The sequence below is a fragment of the Prosopis cineraria genome, unplaced genomic scaffold (assembly GCF_029017545.1).
Source record: "Prosopis cineraria cultivar Desert tree isolate PC_DT_omini unplaced genomic scaffold, ASM2901754v1 PC5, whole genome shotgun sequence".
Classification (NCBI taxonomy): domain Eukaryota; kingdom Viridiplantae; phylum Streptophyta; class Magnoliopsida; order Fabales; family Fabaceae; genus Prosopis; species Prosopis cineraria.
Genome location: NW_026555336.1, coordinates 29,983,196 through 30,004,477, shown reverse-complemented (window position 1 = coordinate 30,004,477; position 21,282 = coordinate 29,983,196). Strand labels below are relative to the sequence as shown.

The window sequence follows — 21,282 nt, the reverse complement described above, 5'->3', positions numbered from 1 at the left end:
TAATTTGACCATACTACCCCAAATTTATTTTTTTATTTTTTATTTAAAAAATGGTTAATCATTAAAAATAAATTATTATTTCAATAATAATAATAATTAGGCATTACATTTTAGCATTTTAAATTGAATAATTAATCATGTTAATTTTTAACATTAATGTATAATAAAAATTATAAGTCTTTATCACATTTTTTTAAAATTACAAATTAAAAAAACAAATAACTAAAGATCAAATTTTTAACATTATAGATTAAAATTTATGTTATTTAAAATTTTATCACATTTTTTAAATAATTCAAATATATTACATTTGTATAATAAAAAATACAAATCATCATAAATTAATATTTTTTTTATAATTGTACATTCAAAAGCACATTTTACTATCACAAATCAAACAACTTTCAATATACTAAATTGACTTTTAAAAAAATACATCCTAACAAAAATTTCGTTATAACAACTGACTTTTGCTAAAAACTGACTTCTTCAAATAAACTTTTGACAAATTAAAAACTAAACACACACAAAGTTGGGACAGATATTAACAACTCCATCCCAGTGATATTACATACCGATGCAACCCAATAACCCAGCAAACTTCCAATTATCAGCCGAAAGGGGAAAGTTTTTCATCTCAAGGAATAGATCAATCTGCTAAAAAGAAGGATCACTGCCAAGACATTAACCAGTAAAAATAATATTTTATCATTTGCTTTACAAATTAACATCTTATCAAGTCTCTCCATATCTGACGGCCTTGAATTTAATTATAAAGAGCAACTTAACTGAGGAAAATGACAATCTGGTACAGGAAGAATGAACATATCATTACAATGAGAAAATTATATATGTTCAAAACGCTACATGAGAATTATAAAATGTGAGCATCAAGGGTAGATAAGAATATGGAAATGAGAAACAGCAAACATATACCTGGGAATACAACATGGAACAAAGGAACAGATTAAGAGAAAAGCCAGTTTACACCCTTAATAGAACAAAGAAAAATGAGGAAAAAAGGTTCAACATGAACTGCAAGTGAAGTATCAGACAGGCTTCTAACTGTGATGATTTACCGGGACTGCACTCTAGCTCTGATTAATCCAAAGAAGCCACACCAAGCACCTTTCAAGTTAATTTCTCTTATCAGAACCCTTGAGATTGAGGTTGAACCATTTCTTTTTGCCTGATTTATCCTTGCCATCTGAGCTTCCATCTTCCACAGGGCTCTCAACTTTGGAATCCTCGCCCGCGATCTTGCTACTACTTCCATTGCTCAAATTACTACTATTCCCACTAACAGAGACAGACTTAGCAACAGTGAAGGAGGAATGGATAGTGTCTCTCAGTTTCAGAAGTTCATCCACCTGAATAAAAAGTTAAACTTAAAATGGTCAGAGAGTCCATTGAATCCCAATATGAGAAAAGCATACACAAAAGGTTTGAGCTAGAACCATACTATGATTGACAGAATTGAACGGAGAGTTCAACGTTGGAGAAGCCTTGAGATACATAACACACAGCATCCAAAAGCGTAAATTGCACTTACCTTCTATGTTGCCTTAGAAACTATAGTAAATACCATTTAAAAAAAAAAAAAGTATCTCTCATCATATCCTGTTTCATTTTCCACATAACACAAGTAATCTTGATACAGACTTCCATACAGGTGAAATCAGCTTATGGATGCATACTTGGGCTCTAAAACCAAGGGGAAGCTACGTGTAATATTAAAAAAATGGCTTAAACATCAGTAATTTAATCAGCATTTTATAATTTCTCATCACATTCGTTTATTACAGTATTTTTAATCTAAAAGCGCTAGAGAACACAATACAGAAAAACATAGAAGAAAATTCTGCTTTCTTCTTCTTTCTAGCATGAGTTACAGTCAAAACCCTACGACACCGAGCATGAGGTGCAAATGTGCTTCAAGTCTTTAAGATACCTCTCCATATCTTGTGAGAAGAGATTTGACCAAAGTTTTAGGATTCTACCAAAGTCCATAATCTTTTAGTCACAACGAAGGAAAAAAAAACTGTCAGCCTCTCGATGTACACTGGACTATTGGAGTTTCTTTTTGGCCAACACTGGATTATGGGAGTTATTTCTTTCTTCTTCCCCAGGGTAAGAAGACAATAGTTTCTCCAATTCAGCATAAAATCAGTTATTTATAACTGCTGCTTAATATGGTGCATTTCTTTTCACCAGGCCAAAGTAAATGGGATAGCAAAAATTAGAATAATCAACATGCTTAGTCACAACTCAATAGAACAAATATAGGGCTTGTTTGGTTTTGTTTTCTATTTTTATGTTCTTTAAACAATTCTGCAGAATAGTTTTCAGAACAAGTTTTGGAAACAAAAAAATGAAAAAAATCTGTTTCAATCATTATTTTGAAAAACATTTAAATTGGAGAAATAAAGGGTGAAAGAATAAATATTTTATTAACATATTTGTCATTAATGAAAGCATGATATTTTATGCCCTTTCTTTAGTTTTGGAGAACAAAAAGTAACATCTACAACATGTTCTGGTCTTTTAGTTCTTCAGAATAACTTCTAACCTTTTTGCTTTTCAGAACAAATAACAGAAAAAAACATTTTCAAACAGGTTTTTTCATTTTTTGTTTTCCAGAACAAAAAACTGTTATGAAAACAGGTAAAATGAATGCTAATGCATGCATACACAGAGAGGCTCTTGTATAGCAACAGTAGAAAGGGCACAATTACATACTGATTGTTTTTCTTGAGCATATCTTCGGTCACCTCTTGATAGCGTGCCAATGCCTGGAAAAGGTTTGAGAGATGATACATTGTGCCTTAATACATAGTTTGAAACATCAATAACTTAAGCTAGCAATAACCTTTCTGTATTCTGATTCAAATTGGCGCAAATCATTCCTCTTTCTAAGAATTTGAGCTTCAATGTCCTTAAGTTTTTGTGAAGTATCCTCATAAGATTTTGCACAAAGAGCCTCGACTCGATTGTATAGGCAGCAGTCTTAAAGAAGTTATCTCCTGGATAATATCAACTTCAATCAGTACAAAGTGTAAATGGTTTTACATGAATAAAAACCCCTAGTAAGGAAAAAGGAAATGATACAGAAATTATGCAGACCATAAACAGCAAATATGAGTGCCAGGCTTTAATTCTGAGACTTCACAAGGTTGAAGACCTTCCAACCTTTTGAAGAAAGCTGCTTCAGGATCCTTCGCCATAGCCAACTGAAAAAGACTACTGAAAGTAACCACTCACCATTCTCCAAACCCCCTCATAATGAAAAGCAAAGAGAGAAAAAAAAAAAAACAGAAAGAAAGGAAATGTCCTCGACATGTATACGTACTGCATTCACAGTTGAATCCATTCTGTATACTTGAAAATGTAAGAAATACATGCCAGCGGATGTCACCTTGCCAGTCTTCTCGCTATTCCTGTACAGATACATAAAGACAATCAATATCCACATAAATTCAATATCAAATAACTCAAGAACAATCAATTTAATTTCTAACCTTCCCTTATAACAGTAATCTAATTTAATTACATGAATAAGATTAGAATCATGATATTGAAACAAAGTAGAGAGCAAACCATCATAACAGAAAGCTTAAATATTTAATCACAGTTTAAACTACAGTTCATTGTATTGTTGAATGCTTCATTTGTTTTCCTGGAAAATAATTACAAATAAGGAGCATTTTGACTTAAATGCAGTTCCAAATATAGGCCCTTAAGTCCCATAATGAATTTCCATCTTGGAGTTCAATGGGGAATTAAGTGCCACTTTACTAACGCAACAATAAATAATGTATAGAACTGGACTTCCACAATGTTTTCAAAAGATGAGAGAAGTTTAGAGAAGGAAGAAATAATTCAAGAGTCAATGCAAATCACTTAGGACTTATGAAAAAAAATAGTGAGAGCAACAACTTAGAGCAAAAAGCAAGGGGCCAAACACATATACAATAGAATGACTCACTTATTGTGTCCTATAAAACTGACTCATTAGCCTCTATTAATACTAATACCACAAAGTAGCACGACCTAATCCAAAAAATTCACCCAATTGAGCATTTTTTTCGTACAGGAGACTATAAATGACTCCGGTGAGTTTGCCACCATAGAACTCAACAGTTACACCAACTTGTTCCACACTATATTTGGATTCCGCCCTTTGAAAAGGAACATTGGCTCTAACAATTCCATCCCAAACTACCAAAACAAGCAGAAATGTTTCAAAAAAAAAAAAAGTAGGCAAATGAAGCACAAAAAGTTCATGCCCCTCTTTGTCTCTAAAGATAGGGTGTCCTAACCACCCAACAGCTATTCCATCCCCATTGAACATTGGGTCCACTCTAAACAATCCCTGTTGCCAGATTATTGCCAATGTAATCATAAAAGGTTAATTTTTCAGGAATTTTAGACCAAGCTTCAAAACACACAGACATTTATACCCTTTGCTGAATTATTAATGTGTCAAGCAATGACTTATGATTTCAAGATGGAAATCTTCCTCTAGAATCATAATAATTAATTTCCTCCAAAAATGTTCTACCAGCACTTACTAGAATCATTCCCAGTAAAAACTATGATAACCACCTAGCTATAGCAGGAATAACTAAAGTTTGCCAATTAATATCAAGCAAGCTTAAGTCATTGCTCAGAGAACCAGAAATTTAGTAATGTTTAAATTTAAATTAATAAATATTTTTGAATTCTATATAAATAAGTTATGCTTTCATCTTTGCCTAAAAAGTTATACAACAAAATAATTGGTCAAATCAGAAGTAAAGATTAAAAACAACAAAGAATTTGAATGTATAGACTACCTGTAACGCCAAGCCATACCCACCATTTGCATCATGTTCAAAGTAGAGAAGCTGCAAAATCAGGTTTCCATGTTACAATTCAATACGGGGTTACCCAGTGCAAAATTGTGCAAAATTGTAAGACGCAGACAAACCAAAAGAGAAACCACTATTGCAGAGATATTATTTATACTTTGAATTTGCTTTGTGCAGTTGAAGTAACTCTCACTACAATCCCTTCCTCAGCTTGCTGCTCATTTATTGTCACACCAAAAAAATGAGCACATTGCTTCTCTACCTGCAGCAAATTGTGACATAAGTATAAGAAATACACACGAAGACTAGTTTTGCTCTTTCAACCTGAAGAAAGTATGAACCTTTCCACTAACTGACGTTCCAATAGGAAGGGGTCTAACTGTAACTGTGCCATTCAGGGCTTCTTCAAGAACATTTGCTGAAATGGTAGTCTTGATAGGGACACCCAGCTTGCTTTAATAAAAAAGACTAAAAAAATCAGAGCTAAACAAATTTGAAAATCCACCGATGATAAACTAAATATCAACCTGAATAATGCTGCAAACATTGTGTTAACAGTTCCAAGATTTGATAAATCGATTTCCATGTCCATGCTATCAGCATCAAGTGCCTACGATGAAAAGTTATAAACATCATAAGGAAATACATATAAAAGATTATGTAATTATAAAGAGGGAAAAAAATTCCAGTAATAAACAAATATAAATTAATGGCAAAGATCATTATCTATTAAGAATGCAGAATATAAATAAACAAAAGAAAATAATTGCCTACCGTCTGTAATGAATCATGCAGCATTGGTTTAAAATACTCATGCATGCAAATCAAAATTAGATCATGTGAAACCTTTTCAAGTTGTAAGTTCTTAAAATCACATCATATACTCAAAGGTCCAATCCCAAATCACAAGAACAGTAAAATACCCAAACAGCATGCCCTCTAAAAGAAATGTAGCTAACTAGTTAGAGCATTGGTCCTTTTTCTTTTCACAAGGGAAAGAAAGGGTAGAAGAGATATTAAATAAAGTCAACTCAATTGAGCTTCTATCATCATTTGTCTAAATTTCCTCTTATGTTCCCTCTTCAACTTTTTACCCTCCAAAGTCACCGGACTCTCACTTGTTATCTTAGAAAGCAGAATTGGAGAATTAAAATAAGACTTTTCTTGTCTCTATGTACAGCAATATAGCATTGGAGAACAAGAACAATAATGAAGCCGAGATATGGATTCAGATCCAAATGATGTGAAGAAAAGGACCTCAAATCCTGCACTGTCATACTGCCTTCTCTTCTCTGGATCAGATAAGATGTTGTAAGAATATGAAACCTCTTTAAATAGTTCTGATGCTTCAGGATTGTTAGCATTCTTGTCAGGGTGATACCTGTCACACGAATGGAGCTTATCACATTGTATATGAAATATATTAAAGATCCCACTCATCATCATCGTTTTAGTCATTCTTATCCAGAAAGCAACAGCATAAAGTCTTCAATGGTACAAGAACAGAATGCAATGAGCTCTGAAAAAAAAAAAAGAAAAGCATAACCATGTATGGCTCTAAATCTAGATGGTTTGTTCAGCAAGCCTCCCCCCATCCCCTTTGAGAAGGGAACTAAAGGAAGACTAAACAAGGCACTCAACTAAAGTAATTAGTCTTCCAATTCTATCAAGCATTTTACCTTGCAAATCCACCATGACAAATCAAAACTTGACAGACAAGCAGAAAATATCAATAAGCATAGGCTACATAGCTGCCATGAAGGACAACTTTAATAATTCTGCAAGATGCCACTTTTAGACCCAGGAACATTACCCTTAAATAACAATAGTGATTCTCTTTCTAGTGTATTCATACGAGAGTGTAAAGTTCCACCTTTAAGTGAATGCAAACTGCAATATGAAAGCCTCAACCCTGATATTAAAGAAAGAAGTCCACCCAAATTACAGATATGTCAATATATTACATCAAAAATTCATAGAGCAGGCCTCTTCTCTATGAACATTTTCCGGTGCGCTTATAAGGAAAAACACCGAATCCAGTGCAGATGAAATTAAGTAGCTAGAAAAGAAAGCAAGAATTGAGCGTTTGACTAACTCCAAAGAACATGCACTCTTTCTGGATACAAAAAGAACATGCACTCATAAGACCTGATAGTGCCTGTTAATTTATAAGAATAAACATGGAGTCTAAAGAAAGTAAGGGAAACAAAAACAATAGCTTTCACAACAAACAGAACCTCATGTATATATATTAAATAGAAGACAGAAAAGTAACGCCATCAAAATTGAAAGGCACTTGAGAGCGAGCAAAACGTACTTGAGAGCGAGCTTTCTGTAAGCCGTTTTTATTTCCTGATCATTTGCATCCTTTGACACTGACAATACCTCATAAGGGTCTCGTCGAATTGATGGGGTAGAAGGTCCATCGATCTTGGAACCCGTCCCCATTCCAGCCGTCGACCGCTCTTTTGCTTACAGAGCGGCTAATGAAAAAGTTTCCCCTTTTGTGTCCCGAAATTCAGTGTGTTATTACCTTCTTCAATCAATGAAATCTGCCACCAGTGGCTCAAACCGAAACCACCAAACCCAGAACCAAAAAACAGATGAAGACTCCCACAGTAGAAGAGACACGATTCAAAGCGTCATTGGGTCGCTAATACTTTCCTCGAAATGTCAAAAAGACGAAAACTGATCAGCTGATGAGGATTGAGATCTTGCCCAAGAAGTGAGGTCAAATTTATAACGGAAAAGAAAAGGTCGAGATTGGGGTTTTGAATTTACCAGACCCAGAAAGAGGAAGACCGTCTGCTGTAAACAAGGATATGCAACAGTACGACCACGACGCGAAAGTCCAGGAAAGCTTTGGTTTTTCAGTTTTTTCTTAAGAAAAATAAAATTATGCCGTTTAGGTTGTTTCTAGTATTTGATTTTCTCCAACCCTTCTACATATTTTGTCATTATCAACGCATGTCTTTCTGTCTAACAGGATTTATATATGATGGACAAAAATATTAATTAATAATTAAAAGTGTTTTAAAAAAAAGTCTATCTAATGGCCAAAAAAGTTTTCCTCCCGATTATTTTCATAGTTTTGGTGCTTTTGAGCCATTATACATTACATTATATGATATACATTATATTATTTTGCATGAAACTGAAAACAAATTGTCCAAAATTTGCAAATAATACAGCTCTCTTTAACTTTTAAATTGATTATCATTATCATTGTTGTTGTTTTCACTGTTAAGGATTTCATTGTAAAATGCGCTAGATGCATTTATTATTACCCTTAATTTGAAATGAGAGGAAATTAGAGACATTTTTCTTTCCAAATATAAATTTTTCTCTCTCTTTTATGTAAAAATTAGGGGAAAATAAAAGTGAAAAATATCCTTTTCCTTTAATCTTTTTTCATAAGTTTCTCACCTGTATGCAAAAGAAATTTTTTATTAAAAAAAAAAGCCAAATGAGTTATGGCCACCTTGATCTTCAAAACCTTACAGAACAATAAATCTTTCTCAATGAAGATTAATGTCGAAACCTATTTAATAAGTACGTTATCTCATTTTAAAAAACGGGAAACAAAAGTAAAGGGTTATTAAAATATTCCATGTTTCTTAACACAATTCATCCCATTTACGTTAATCTTTTTAATAGATCGTACCAAAAAAGATTAGCAATAATCATATATAATTCATGACATACTATTTCTTTTTTTTAAAAAAAAAAGGTATTGATCGAAGGAAAAGAATCAACAATGGTAATAATACTAATACTCACATAATAAGAGGAGGTCTGTACTCTTACTCCTAGGACCAGCCTTGCCCCTCAAATGAGGAATTTTTTTTTTTAATATAAAGCCACATTAAAACCATACAAGGTAACTAAGATCAAGTTATGCTGGAAGCCATAAAGCTTTTACAATCAATAAAGAGACTGTTCAATAAGCTAATATCAAAATTATCTATTGGTGCTTTGTGGCCCATAAGATTGATATATCTATTGGCTTTCCTTTAAACATTGTCAAAAGTGATCTCACAATCTTGCATGGTAAGATTTCTGATATTTTTAATAGTAACTGAGAGATGGTGGCTATGAAAGGAGTTGCATTCAATGAGAGATAAGCCTACATAGAATCCAAATAGACATTAACTTTGAGAATCTTATCATTCCAACAAAGATTTAGACCTTCCAATATTTCTATTAGTTCAACTACTATGCTTAATTAATAAGAGATTTTTGGAAAAACTTTTAATCCAATTGCCCTTATCATTGCTTATAAGACCACCACAAACAGCAACTACATTGAGGTTGACATAAGCACTAACATCTAGTTTGACCCATCTCGAATTAGGTGGATTGGATTAGTTACATGTCTGGTGTCAATTTTGCTTAGAAGATTCAATTTGGATTGAAGCTTCAAGTCATTGATGATCTATTGAGTGTAGGAGAAAGCAATGTCACTATTCAGGATAATATAAGTAAAGTAGACTTTTTTACATCTAGCTTTCCATATATTTCAGTAGGCTTGTACAAACATTTTCTATCAAGTAATCTTCTCGTAGACTAACTGCCAACTTTATTTTTAACATTTCAAATTATCCAATCTTACACAAAAAAAGAAAAGAAAGTATTATGCTTTGTAGGATTGACCAATTTTTTCCAAACCTCTTTAGCTTTCTTACAATTTTATAAAATATGAATGAAAGAATTAGGAGAGCTATAACTAAAAAGGGCAGGCATGTTGCTGAAGAGTGTCTCTATTAGAGGGTGTGGAGTTGATTTGGAGACAATTCCAAGCAACTTTTTAGAAAAAGTATATAATTTTTTTCATAAGTAGGTCATTTTCAAATTTTGGACCAGATATCTTAGTGTTCCTGAATCTATCCATAATTTTATAGGCAAATTTAGTAGAGAAATTGCCAATAGAAGAAGGCCTCCAAATAAGAATGTCCTCTTCACCATGTTGATTAGGACGTTGCATGAGAGCAATGTGTTTAACTATATCATGGTGGAAATATTGTTTTATAATATCAAAATTTCAACCACCAATAGTCTTGTAAAAATTCGAGACTCTAACATGAAAAATAGATTCAACATTATGAAATGCATGCTTCGTAAGGGAGTTAGGGAGAGAGGTCCAATTGTTATACCAAAAAGAAATTTGGTCTCCTTCCCAACTTTTCAACCAATGTGAGATATTAGTTTATCCCAAATTTTACATATGCTATTCCAAGTATATGAATAAGAGTTTAGTTTAACAACCAGGGATTGTGGGTTTGCTGTAATTGTGCTTGTCACGTGAGACTCGCACTCAAAGAAAATTTAATTTGGTAATGAGACCTTAATAGAGGTTCGTTGTGAACATAATATTTTGATTTTTAAGCTTTTTAAGGCTAAAATTCTTAATCTTTTTGTCAAAAGTAACACATTTTCAAGAAAGAAGGTAAGATTTTTTATTCTCATTAAAAAAATCCTAAAGAAAATTTCTAAAGGTTTTATCCAACTCAGACAAAACATTGTCAAGTATGAGTATAATTTGTATGGTTTATCTGGGAATCGCTGCAAGAATAAATTTTATGAGAATAGACTCCCCCGCAACTCAGTCAAATCAAGAATTTTTATTTCCAATAAGCATTGGTCATAGTTGTGTTTAACTACAATCATGTTTCGGTCATTTTTAATTTTTTTGGGAGAAACTAATAGCATAAATTTTTTGCCAATGTTTGATATAAAAGGACGGCATCAATTTTATTTATCCAAATGTAGTTTTTTGTGTTAGTTTTTTTTTTATTGAGAATAAAATATTTTTTTGATTTGGACTAGATTTTTTTAAAAAAGATCACTTCATTTTTTGACCCTTTAATGTATATAATGTGATTTGAGATTATTTTTAAGGAAGATATGAATAGTTATAGTGTGCTGTCAATACTTTTAAACCTATTCATACTTGGTTTAACCAAGTATAATGATGTTGCTTTATGATTATATTATTTTATTTTATTAACAATTTGACATATTGTACATTTATTTCTTATATATATATATATATATATATATATATAATATGTGTTTAATTTTATATGTATTTAAAAAATGTTTGCCATCAAATATTGACTTAGTTTATAAGCACTTAGCTCATATGTCATGAGGGCAATTCCTTTGGTGATGTACTCCCTCCAATTCTTATTATAAAATATTTTTAATTACTTCACTGAAATTAAGTAATAATAATTAACTCATTAAATATGTCTTAAAATAAAAAAAATCTAATTTTTCTCCCATTAAAAATTAAAAGAGAAAGGTCAGTGGTGTATGATAGTCATAAACTAAATTTATAATAAAATTAAAAAATATAATAAATAACCCTCTATACTTGTTATATTAAAAATTAAAGAATCTAAGTGCCTGTAATAGGGATCAAGATATTATTGATAGATCTATGTTGATGTGCCAGACTCAAGAAAAAAGGACTTTATATGCATTTTAAGGTAATGTTTGATATAAAAATATGATATGATATACTTTCTTTGAGCCACAGGTATTTTCTATCGAAAGTTTTCAATCCTTAAAAAAATTATAAGAGTTAAAAATAAAGCTTGATAAAATCATAAAAATTGATCATGTTGTCTCTCAGGTACTGAAGAAAAAATTTCAAAAAGATAGAATGATGTTTGTTTTTCAGATTTTTATAATTTCAATTTTTAGTGTAAAAAAATATAAAAAATTAAAAATAAAATTCAAGAAAATTATAAAAATAAAAAATTATATATATATTTTATTTTATCAAGGTGTGAAACTTTTTTAACTCTTTTAAAGAATTGACAAAACTTGATGAGATATGAATTCTGGAACTTCAACTTGAGGGCATTCATGCCCTTGCACGAGAACTCCAATTTCAGAACAGTCATTAGCAGCCTAACAGTAACAGGTACAAACTAAAGGATCATCCTCATCTAAAGCATGCGCCAATGGCTCATCTTTCCCTAACGGTCAACTGAAGACTCCGCCTGAACGTGGAGCGAAATCCAAATCATTCCGTTTGAGCCCACTCGGGCAGTTGTAGTCAGAACCTGATAACTCAACTACCTCTTTTTCTTTGCTCCTTCAACCTACTCTCAACACTGACGTCGATACTCTCTATCTACTCACTGCTCTATCTCTTCTCACTTACCCACCGAATCTTCCTAATCATCAGTTATTGTCTATGGCAATTCAAAAGCTTGCTTTGATCCTCAAAAACCCTCAAAACGACGAGGAGTTTCTGCTTGTGAAACAGTCTCGCCCGCCAAAGTTTGATCACCAAGAGTACGATTCTTACGTCGATTCTGATCTATGGGACTTGCCTTCCGCTCAATTGAACCCGCTGCAAGGAGAATCCGGATCTCAGAGTGTAGTGGATTTTGCGGACTCTCGTTCGGAGGAGATCGATTTGAAAGAATTCGACTTTCGCTCGGCTCTTAATCAGGTCGTGCTCTTGAGTATGCAATTTTTGTTTCCTATATCTTGAATTATTGTTGATGGTGAATTTTGTATTTTTGTTTTTTTCGGGTGCAGATTTTTGAGCGAATAGGCTTTGGGGAAATTGACAGGGGAGAGTGGAAATACTGTAAGTATGTGAAGGAACCTGCATTTGGGCCTGATTTGCCAATCCAAACGGTCTTCATCACGGGAGTATTGGCAGCCAAGGACAATGACTTGCGAGGTTAGGTCTGCATATAAGTTTGTTGTAGTTATCATAGACTATGGGCTTCTGATTGTATCATTAAGAAATTGCTTAATGGCCTTAAAGGCTGACACATATTTTTGGCTTATGCCTATTATGCTCCGAGATTGGTTCATCCTGCCTGTCTGCTGTGTTAATTTAGTTTTTTGGGAGAAATTCCAGTGAGAAATGATTTCATACATAAACACGTCATCATCTTTTAAGAAGAAGACTAACAGAGAAACCTAATGTTTGGCCTCTAGGGTGGCATTGTGTAACTTATATCCTTTTGCATCTGCTACCTGATTAATTTTCCTTTATTAGTAAACAGTGTTCTAATCACTGTCTCTCCTTTCACTATTTGTTGGATGATGCCACTATAGAAGTTTTATTTCTGATTGCATTCAAACGTTTTCTGTAATAAGATAACAACTTGAGTTTTATAGTATAGAACAAAAACAGAAGTCTTATTTAGCATTTGGCTGCGTATGATGAACTTCTCTGGTCTTGCAGAAAGCGGTTTAATGGGGGAATAATAAGATGGAAATATATGGGGATATAAAATGACAGGCAGGATTAGAGAAGAAATAGAGCAAAATGCTTGGTTGATACATTAGGAAAAGTTTGTGAGATATGGCACCCTTCATTGGTAATAGCAACGGATATGATGCTGATTTGGTTGGTTATGTCCAAAAGGAAGATAGGAAAGTATATCTGCCATGTGGAAGTTTTAGTCCAATGATAATGCCTTGTTATCACGACATTTATAACTGATGTTGGTAATTTAAATGCACTGTGACTTATTCAATCAGGGTCATTGTTTTCACTTCATTTATTTAAACTTCTTCTCTTTTGTTCTCTGCTTTTTACATATTATATTAGTTTGTTGTAAACTTGCAATAAAGTTTGTTCTTTTTTTAAAAAAACTAGTTTGTTGATGACAGATTGACTTATTCTGGAAATCATCATGCAGATATATATAAATGGATGTCTGTCCAGGGCTGTGTTAAGTGGCTTTTGGAAGTAAAACCATCTGGCAATCGTGTTGGACCATTGGTAGTTGTTGGTCTTATAAATGACTCATTGGGCTCTTCAAAGTGGAAAGTTCCTCCAACCATTAGTTATCAGGTTTCCTTTCTTTGAATTTTGTCTATTTTCATGATGTGGCATATACTGGACATTACAATATATATATATGCATATAAAACCAGTCGCGTAGTACAAGCCAGGCTTATTTCAAATGGCCGGCAAGTAACTCACGATTTCATCCTAAACAATTATGAGCTCAACCTCCCTCTGCAATGCATTCATCCTAAACAATTATCACTCATTTTTCTTTTTCTTTGGTGCTAAGTGCTAACATTGAGCAAAATCTTAATTGATAATGTGAGATTTAATGAATGGGTTTGCTGATTTTCAACCTCATCTATTGGTTTCCAAATGTGGAAACGCATATCCTTACATGCTTTTATAATGTTAAAGGGTTAACGATCTCATCCAGGACGATCTAGCTGATGAACGCACCACACGTAGTGCTAACATTGGGCAAGATTCAAGATTGACTGTACCACTGCAGTTTTATATTTATTTACAATGAACATGTTCAGAGGAAGTTCTGGCCATGAGCTCTTATTTTTTGATATTCTGATGCAAAATGAAGATTCATTCATTCATTCATTCATTCATAGGAGTATCCTCCTGGTCTTATACTTATACCTATGAGAAGCAGGACCCAAAAGCCTTTTCACACAACAAACCTAGTGGTATTTGCCCCAGAGTATATTCCAAGTGATTCTGCGGATAAAAGTTATATTGCATGTGGAGATGCTCTAATAGTTGATCCAGGGTGTCTATCACAGTTCCATGAAGAGGTAAAACGTTAAATTGGCTTTTATATGTGTATATATATATAAACTTGTGATGTATTCTTGCATGATATCTTGTTTTCAGGCTTTTGTCCAACTCCTATTCTAAAGTGATAAGGTTAATTATAGTTCTGTTTGATCGGATCATATTACAAACATTATTTGCAAGACTGATTGTTGCCCACTGGTCCTTGTGATTCTCCAAAACAAGAGAAAGTCTTCTATGCCTGTGTTTAGTTGACAACCTTTTCAAAGCTTGGATACCAGAAAATAGGACTGTTGAGACATTGAAAGTTTTTTGGGCGTTTCATTTCAGCTTATATGATCATATGCTAATATGAAATATGAATCCATTCCTCTCCCTGCAAATGGTGGCTGAGGTTTACATCATCTGTCTTTTGACTTCTTTTCTTCCCTTCAATGAAATCCTAACATATTAGTGGCTTAAATTATCAGCTCCTGAAAGTTGTTACCACTTTGCCAAGAAGATTGGTTGTCTTTGTCACTCATCACCACTATGATCATGTAGATGGTATGTTTTTGCTAAAAGTATGCTATCTTTATTCTATTCTCATTGGACATGAATAATCCTATAATGGATATTATTATTCGTGTAAACTCTTCCTGTTCTATTTTTTGTCATCTCTTATGCCAGGTCTCTCAGTTATCCAAAAGTGCAATCCTGATACCACTTTGTTAGCACATGAAAACACCATGCGTCGCATAAGCAGAGGTTGCAATGTTGAACCTTCTATTTCTGTTTTCTTTTCAGTAGATCGTGTGTAATTTCCTTTAAAGTTTGGTGATGAAATATAGGAATTAACATATTTTGAAGAAGCTTGCTATAAGAGGAAATCTATCTTAATTTTATATTTTAATACTTTTTGTTTTTACTCTATTTAGCAAGTGGGTTATTTTATCATTTCATGTATTAAATGGGCTGCAAGTGGATGTTTCCTTATATGGGAGGAAACCTCTACTTTATATATAGACGTTGCTTTTGTAACTTGGAGGTAGAATTGATGAATGAATGTTAAAAGCATTATGATTTTCTGAAAGCTCTTTCTCCCCCTTTAGTTCTGCGTCTCTCTTCTCTTCCCTCTCTTTGTCATTTTCAGTCACTTCTCTCTCTCTTTTCTCCTTCTCTGTTCTCGTTTCCCTCTCCCATCTAAGCCTCTGTTTCTGTTTCGTTTACCTTTTCCTATTCTGTTTGAATCAGTTTGATAGTGAGTGTGTTTGTTTTACATCATTAGGGCTTTGGAAGTATTAACTTAATAGCCATGCTACTAAATTTTTGAACATGTATTTATGTGACCATGTGAACTTCCAGATTTTTCCTCTTAATTATTTCTATTATGTTCCTCTATTATGGATTTGTAATTGGGAAAGAGAGAGAAAGGGAGATAATGAGAGAAAGAAAGAGTACAAAGAGAGACAGAGAAGAGTGGATGAGATTCTGGACTCAAATCATGTTCCATAATTCCAGATGATGATTACAATAGCCTTACTCCTTATGTTGCTGTTGGCCTGCTAGCATACCTAACTGCGTATTATACCCTGCACTTACTATCCAACTAACTCCTTATTATTATATTTTACACATCACTCTTAAATTCATTTTCTTAATCTTGCAAATTATGTGATTTTTGTAAGTTTTTCTGCCCTTGTTACCAAGTGAGATTTGGTGTCTTTTTTAGCTATTCAAGTTAATAAGTAATGATGCTTTTTATCAATCTCTTTCCCAAGTGTTTATGATTGTTATTGTTTGATTAAGATGATTATAGTTTTAAATTGTCTTTTGATTTTTGAACTCTCTAATGTGACATAGTGAAAACACAAAGTTCTTCATCCTGTAACTTTAGCATTGCATGATTACAGATGACTGGTCACTGAGCTATAGATCAGTTTCTGGAGATGAAGAAATTAACATTGGTGGTCAGACATTGAAAGTTATTTCTGCACCGGTATGATTGGAAGCAGTTTTGTGCTGTTCTCTTTCACATGCTCAATCAATTTTGATCCAAGGGTATAGCATGCCTGAGTGAAGCATTTTCTATTTTCTAGACCTGAATTTTTTATGAACATGATAAATTTTTTATGTATGACTAGGGAAGTTCTACTTCAGCTCTTTAATTTAAGAGTACATCACGTTGACCTCATATCTTTCTAAGAAAAATTTTTCTGTAAAAAATAATATCATGCACTATAAAATTTCTTCTATCTTCTAAGGAATATAACATTTTCTCTCATCCAGGGACATACCGATGGTCATATGGCACTACTTCATGTGAACACTCATTCATTAATTGTTGGTGATCATTGCGTAGGGTGAGATTCCATTGAATTCCAGGAAACATGACTAAGCAAAGGCTGAGGTCTAAGTATTTACATACGTGTGGACGTACAGTACAAGTTTCATTTTAATGTTTGTATGTATTTATGCATATTTCAGGGACATTTCCTACCAAAAAAAAACAAATAAATAAATAAAAGAAAAGAAAACTGCCCAAAAACATTTGTGCCTCATCTGAAACAATTTCTCAGTGGAAATTGTTCTACTTGTTGTAGAATGCATTTTTACAGCATTGCTTTTCTCAGTTTGGTGGGTGGAAGAAATTGTCTTTCGTTCTAGTTTGTTATAATTTTTAGTTGTGAGGGTGTTCAATAACCTTTGGGGACTTCCAGTATTTATATTTCTGGTTGAACAGAACTGATTATGATTTTGGAATCCTATACAATTACGGAATCAGACAAAATGTCAAAGGAGGGGGGGGAGGAAAAGAGGAAAAAGAAAAATCTGTGGGACAAGTCTATCATTTGTGTTCATATTGTTAATTTTGAAGTTTAAACTATCTAATTTGTATGCTTCCAGTGTGGTCACATTGTTTACTTGACGTTCTATCTGTCTGTCACTTATTAGCCTATCTTTTACCTTCCCCTTTTTAGTTTCAATTTCTTAGTTGATTTACTTTATCTTGTATGTCTTTTTAGTTAGCCTCTCAAACATAATGGCTTCTTTTGTTTCAGCCAGGGAAGTGCTATCTTGGACGTAAGTTCTGGTGGCAATATGACAGTATGTCAGACTGCCTCTATTCTTATTTATTATTTTTTATGTACTGCCAGTAAGAACGAGTCACTGCGTTGCTAGTTTGATCTCCACTAAAGTGTAAGGGTGGTGGCCAGTGGAGCAGGGGTGGGGAAGAAGATATTACTTAGTGGCTACAATTTTTAAATTAAATATTTTTTTCACAGCACTAAATTTCTTAAAGATACAATTCAGCCATTATTTTTCCAACAGTCACGTGTATTACATACACTTTATAATGTTCTCTATAACTAAAGAATATATAAATACTTGCACTTCTATTTATAAACATTTAGTTTATATATTATTGTGACATCCACTTCTTACTAATGATTATACTATGGAAGAATGACAGTTAGGTCATAGAATGTTAAATTGATGACAATTAGGTTCCTGACAAAATTATTTGAAAAATAAGTTGAAAATATTGATCCATAATTGCAAATTCAAGAGTTTCAGTTGTAAATACGTATTTATGTATTAAATGTAATCTTAAATTATAACAGAAATTTCTATTTGTAAATGTTGAAATTGATATTTACAGCTCATTTTTTTAGAAAATTTTGTCAGAGACCTAACTTTTATTAATTCAAACTTCTGGAACCTAACCATCATTTTCCCTTGTACTGTTGTGAACTTAATGCTTGCTTATCGCCATAGGCTATCTTTCCAATATAGCAAGACCCATCAGTTTGTTGAATGTCAAAAACTTATATTTCAGAGAACTTCAATTTACCACAACTTTGAACTTTATACAGACTGCATTTTTCACCAAAATTACAGTTATTGATGATGCTTTGCTTTAGCTTAATATATATTGTTATTTGCAGGAATACTTCAAAACCACTTACAAATTGCTTGAGCTCTCCCCAAATTCTTTAATACCAATGCATGGGAGAGTAAACCTTTGGCCAAAGCACATGCTATGTGGTTATCTAAAGTATGATTTATCAATCATCTTTAGCTTTGGTTTTGAGCGTTGCAGCGACTGAGGATTGGAATTATTATGTTTTTAATGTTAACCAAATTACTTTAGCTTGACAAATTTTTAATGCAGCAATTAAGGTCCATCTGTGAAGAATGCTATTTGGTGTTGCAGGAATCGTCGGAGCAGGGAAGCAAATATCTTGGCTGCAATTGAAGGTGGAGCAAGAACATTGTTTGACATTGTAGCAAATGTTTATTCTGATGTTGACCGGAGGGCCTGGATCCCTGCATCGTCAAACGTGAGGCTCCATGTGGATCATCTGGCCCAACAAGATAAGTTACCAAAGGTAATTATTTATTTCTTATTGCTACTAGCTAGGTGTTGTCACAGATTAATAGCTTTAGACATAACAAGAAGGGAAAATTCATGACTTCAGTAAATTCTAACAATTTGAGACCCCCTACAAAATTTAGGATTTCAGTCTTGCCCAACACTTGCTGTTGTATTGTTTCTTATGTATGGTACGCCACCCGGGTGTGGGTGAGAAAATGGGTTAGATGTCTGGTTCAAATTTTGGTGACAACTTCAAGTGTGCTTCATGTCCATGAAATCGCAATTTACTTGCGTCTTGATATATTTGTTCACCAAGCATGTATCGGTGATATGTTCCAGATTGAATAACGCGTCCTCAATTCTCTGAGACTGTGCAGGACTTTTCTCTAGAAACGTTCAATTCCAGTTTGGTTGCATTTGTTGACATGGTGGCAAAGCACTGATTGTCCAACTTACCACCCATTAGTCTCTTTCATTGTGTAGATGTATCTGCAAAATTCATTATTTGCATCGAAATGTCCCTTAGATAGAGAAACTCCCATGCTGTAATCATCAATGTAAAATATAAAATCTATAGCAGCTAGCATTATTCATGAGCGATGAATGGCATGACTTGTTTTTTAAACTGCATACAACACATGAAAAAACATGTTTAGTTGTACTGAAACTCTTGCATCAAGGATTGTGAAGCTTGGGTGAGTTGTTTTCTAACAGAACATACTGCATCTGCCTGCCTACATAGGATTTTTCGGTTCAGAAGTTCCAAAAAACCTGTAAGCTGCATTTTATTTCTCGCTGGATATTAGCCTACGCTACTGGTGGCTTCCATTTAGAGAAACCTTCATTTCTGATTACTGTGGCTATGGCTGTGGCTGTGGCTGGCTTTGCTGCGTTCTACTCAGTCAAAACGGAAGCTACCCAAGTTGAGAGTGTATGATCTGAGACCCTCAAGGCTTGAACTTGTCGGGTGTAAGGCTTATGCCACAAACTAGATCATGTTCTTCACTAGTAAAGTAATGAATGTGAAATACCATACATCTCATATAGCACCAAGCTACTACCATCCTTAGACCTCTTTGACTAAGATGAGTCAATTTCATAGGTTTAACTTCCATGGCAGTTCTCCTCTCCTCACCAGCTCAAGTGTAATTTTCACTAGAAAGTTTCAGTATTAGCTTATTTTTTCCCCCTTTGTCTTTTGAAAGAATCAATATGGGAAGTTTTGAAGAAAAATATTATTTTTCTCCGCTCCTCTATTTTGTTTATCAATTGCAGCAACTTTATTTTTGTTTTTAAAATTTATATGGACCTCCAGTGAAATTAAAAGTTACGTAACACAGACTTTCTCCCTATTTTTTAATATTTCATTTCTATTCACTAAACTTATAATTATAAACCATTAGTTATTGAATCACATATTTTAGATCGTCTTTATATAAATGCTGTCTTAAAAATGTTTTAAAATTTATTCAATCATATTTTAATTTTTTTTAGTAACGCGAGCTTATTTATATAACAATTTTTTGAAGTTAAATATAGGCTAAATAATATTTTAAACATCTTTGTAGAAAAAATTTAATGAATTGGAAATTTAATTAATATAATTTTTTTCTTAATTTAATTTCATTTAATTTTAATTTATTTTTTTGAAATATTTATTTAAATCATATTTTACTTAATTATTTAAAATTTTAAAATTAGAAAGTAGACAATTAGATTACGAAGATAAATTAATAATTCTAAATGTTTAATAAAAATTAAATTAATAAAATTAAACATTTTGTAATCTTTAGCGAAATAATTTTTAACAACATTAAAAATTGAATTAAAGTGATTTTTTTTAAAAAAATAAGAGATGAAGTGTACTCCCTCAGTTTAAAAATGTAAGTTATTTTTTAAGAAGTTAGGTATTCAAAAATATAAAGTGTTTTTAGTCTTTCAAGATGTAATTATTATCTTTTTTAAAAAAATATTCTATTGATAATGGCTTTATATTTATTGTAAGGTATTTAATAGAGATAAATATAAAAAAGTAGAGTTAGTTTAAAATAACTAACTATTTTATTAGGAGGTGAAATTTAATTAAAAATATTTTATATTTTTAAACAGAAAAATTATAAATTTAGAAAATTATTATATTTTATAGTGAATCCATCACCTAGCCAATTCAGTTTACGAGATAAATTCTTTGGGCTGTGATTTGGAAAAGCACCTCAATTTTGACATGAGACAACCCCTGAAATAACCTGGCACTACTAGGAGAGACAGGGGGACCAAGGAGGCTACGACCTCTCCTAATTTTTTATTTTTTTCTCAACAAAACGTAAGAGTTATATATATTTGACTCCACCAAATATATTTTATATGTATAACATATTCAATATTATACATAATATTTACTTTTCTTTTAACAAATATAAAACTAATAAATACAAAATTTTAGCATCTAAAAGTATGTGTCATATATAAATATAATATAATGTATATATTAGGAAATAGGAAAGTTTTCAATTTTA

The 21,282-nt window shown here is 32.6% G+C and overlaps 2 protein-coding genes across 6 annotated transcripts; one reads left to right on the top strand and one right to left on the bottom strand.

Annotated features, from left to right (window-relative positions):
• Positions 1-809: 809 nt before the first annotated feature.
• On the bottom strand, positions 810-7,715 carry LOC129311737 (chaperone protein dnaJ 15-like). Its single transcript, XM_054954171.1, is given in 14 exon segments — positions 810-1,370; positions 2,740-2,765; positions 2,768-2,792; positions 2,870-2,986; positions 2,989-3,023; positions 3,124-3,137; positions 3,139-3,230; positions 3,350-3,435; positions 4,832-4,886; positions 5,008-5,112; positions 5,192-5,303; positions 5,378-5,460; positions 6,108-6,231; positions 7,168-7,715. Coding segments are annotated over 14 exon segments (1,239 nt in total). The 5' UTR covers positions 7,299-7,715; the 3' UTR covers positions 810-1,136.
• A 4,013-nt stretch (positions 7,716-11,728) lies between these two features.
• LOC129311108 (uncharacterized) lies at positions 11,729-20,016 on the top strand. 5 transcript variants are annotated; one of them, XM_054953121.1, is made up of 12 exons: positions 11,732-12,318; positions 12,408-12,555; positions 13,529-13,683; positions 14,244-14,426; positions 14,877-14,952; positions 15,076-15,153; positions 16,299-16,384; positions 16,675-16,748; positions 17,448-17,493; positions 18,336-18,445; positions 18,605-18,779; positions 19,509-20,016. In XM_054953121.1, the coding sequence occupies exons 1-12, from the start codon at positions 12,058-12,060 to the stop codon at positions 19,701-19,703; spliced, it is 1,587 nt and encodes a 528-aa protein (XP_054809096.1). In that variant the 5' UTR covers positions 11,732-12,057; the 3' UTR covers positions 19,704-20,016. The 5 variants fall into 5 exon arrangements, with proteins under 5 accessions (XP_054809101.1, XP_054809099.1, XP_054809096.1 ...); XM_054953123.1 differs by having other exon boundaries at positions 19,481-19,695; XM_054953122.1 differs by lacking the exon at positions 19,509-20,016 and adding an exon at positions 19,144-19,465 and having other exon boundaries at positions 11,735-12,318.
• The last annotated feature ends 1,266 nt before the right edge of the window (positions 20,017-21,282 follow it).

Coding starts and splice junctions, on each gene's coding strand:
- LOC129311108 (XM_054953121.1), top strand. CDS start 12,058: ATGGCAATTCAAAAGCTTGCTTTGATCCTCAAAAACCCTCAAAACGAC. Junction 16,385..16,674: donor TGAAAGTTATTTCTGCACCG/GTATGATTGGAA, acceptor TCTCTCATCCAG/GGACATACCGATGGTCATAT. Junction 17,494..18,335: donor GTTCTGGTGGCAATATGACA/GTATGTCAGACT, acceptor TGTTATTTGCAG/GAATACTTCAAAACCACTTA.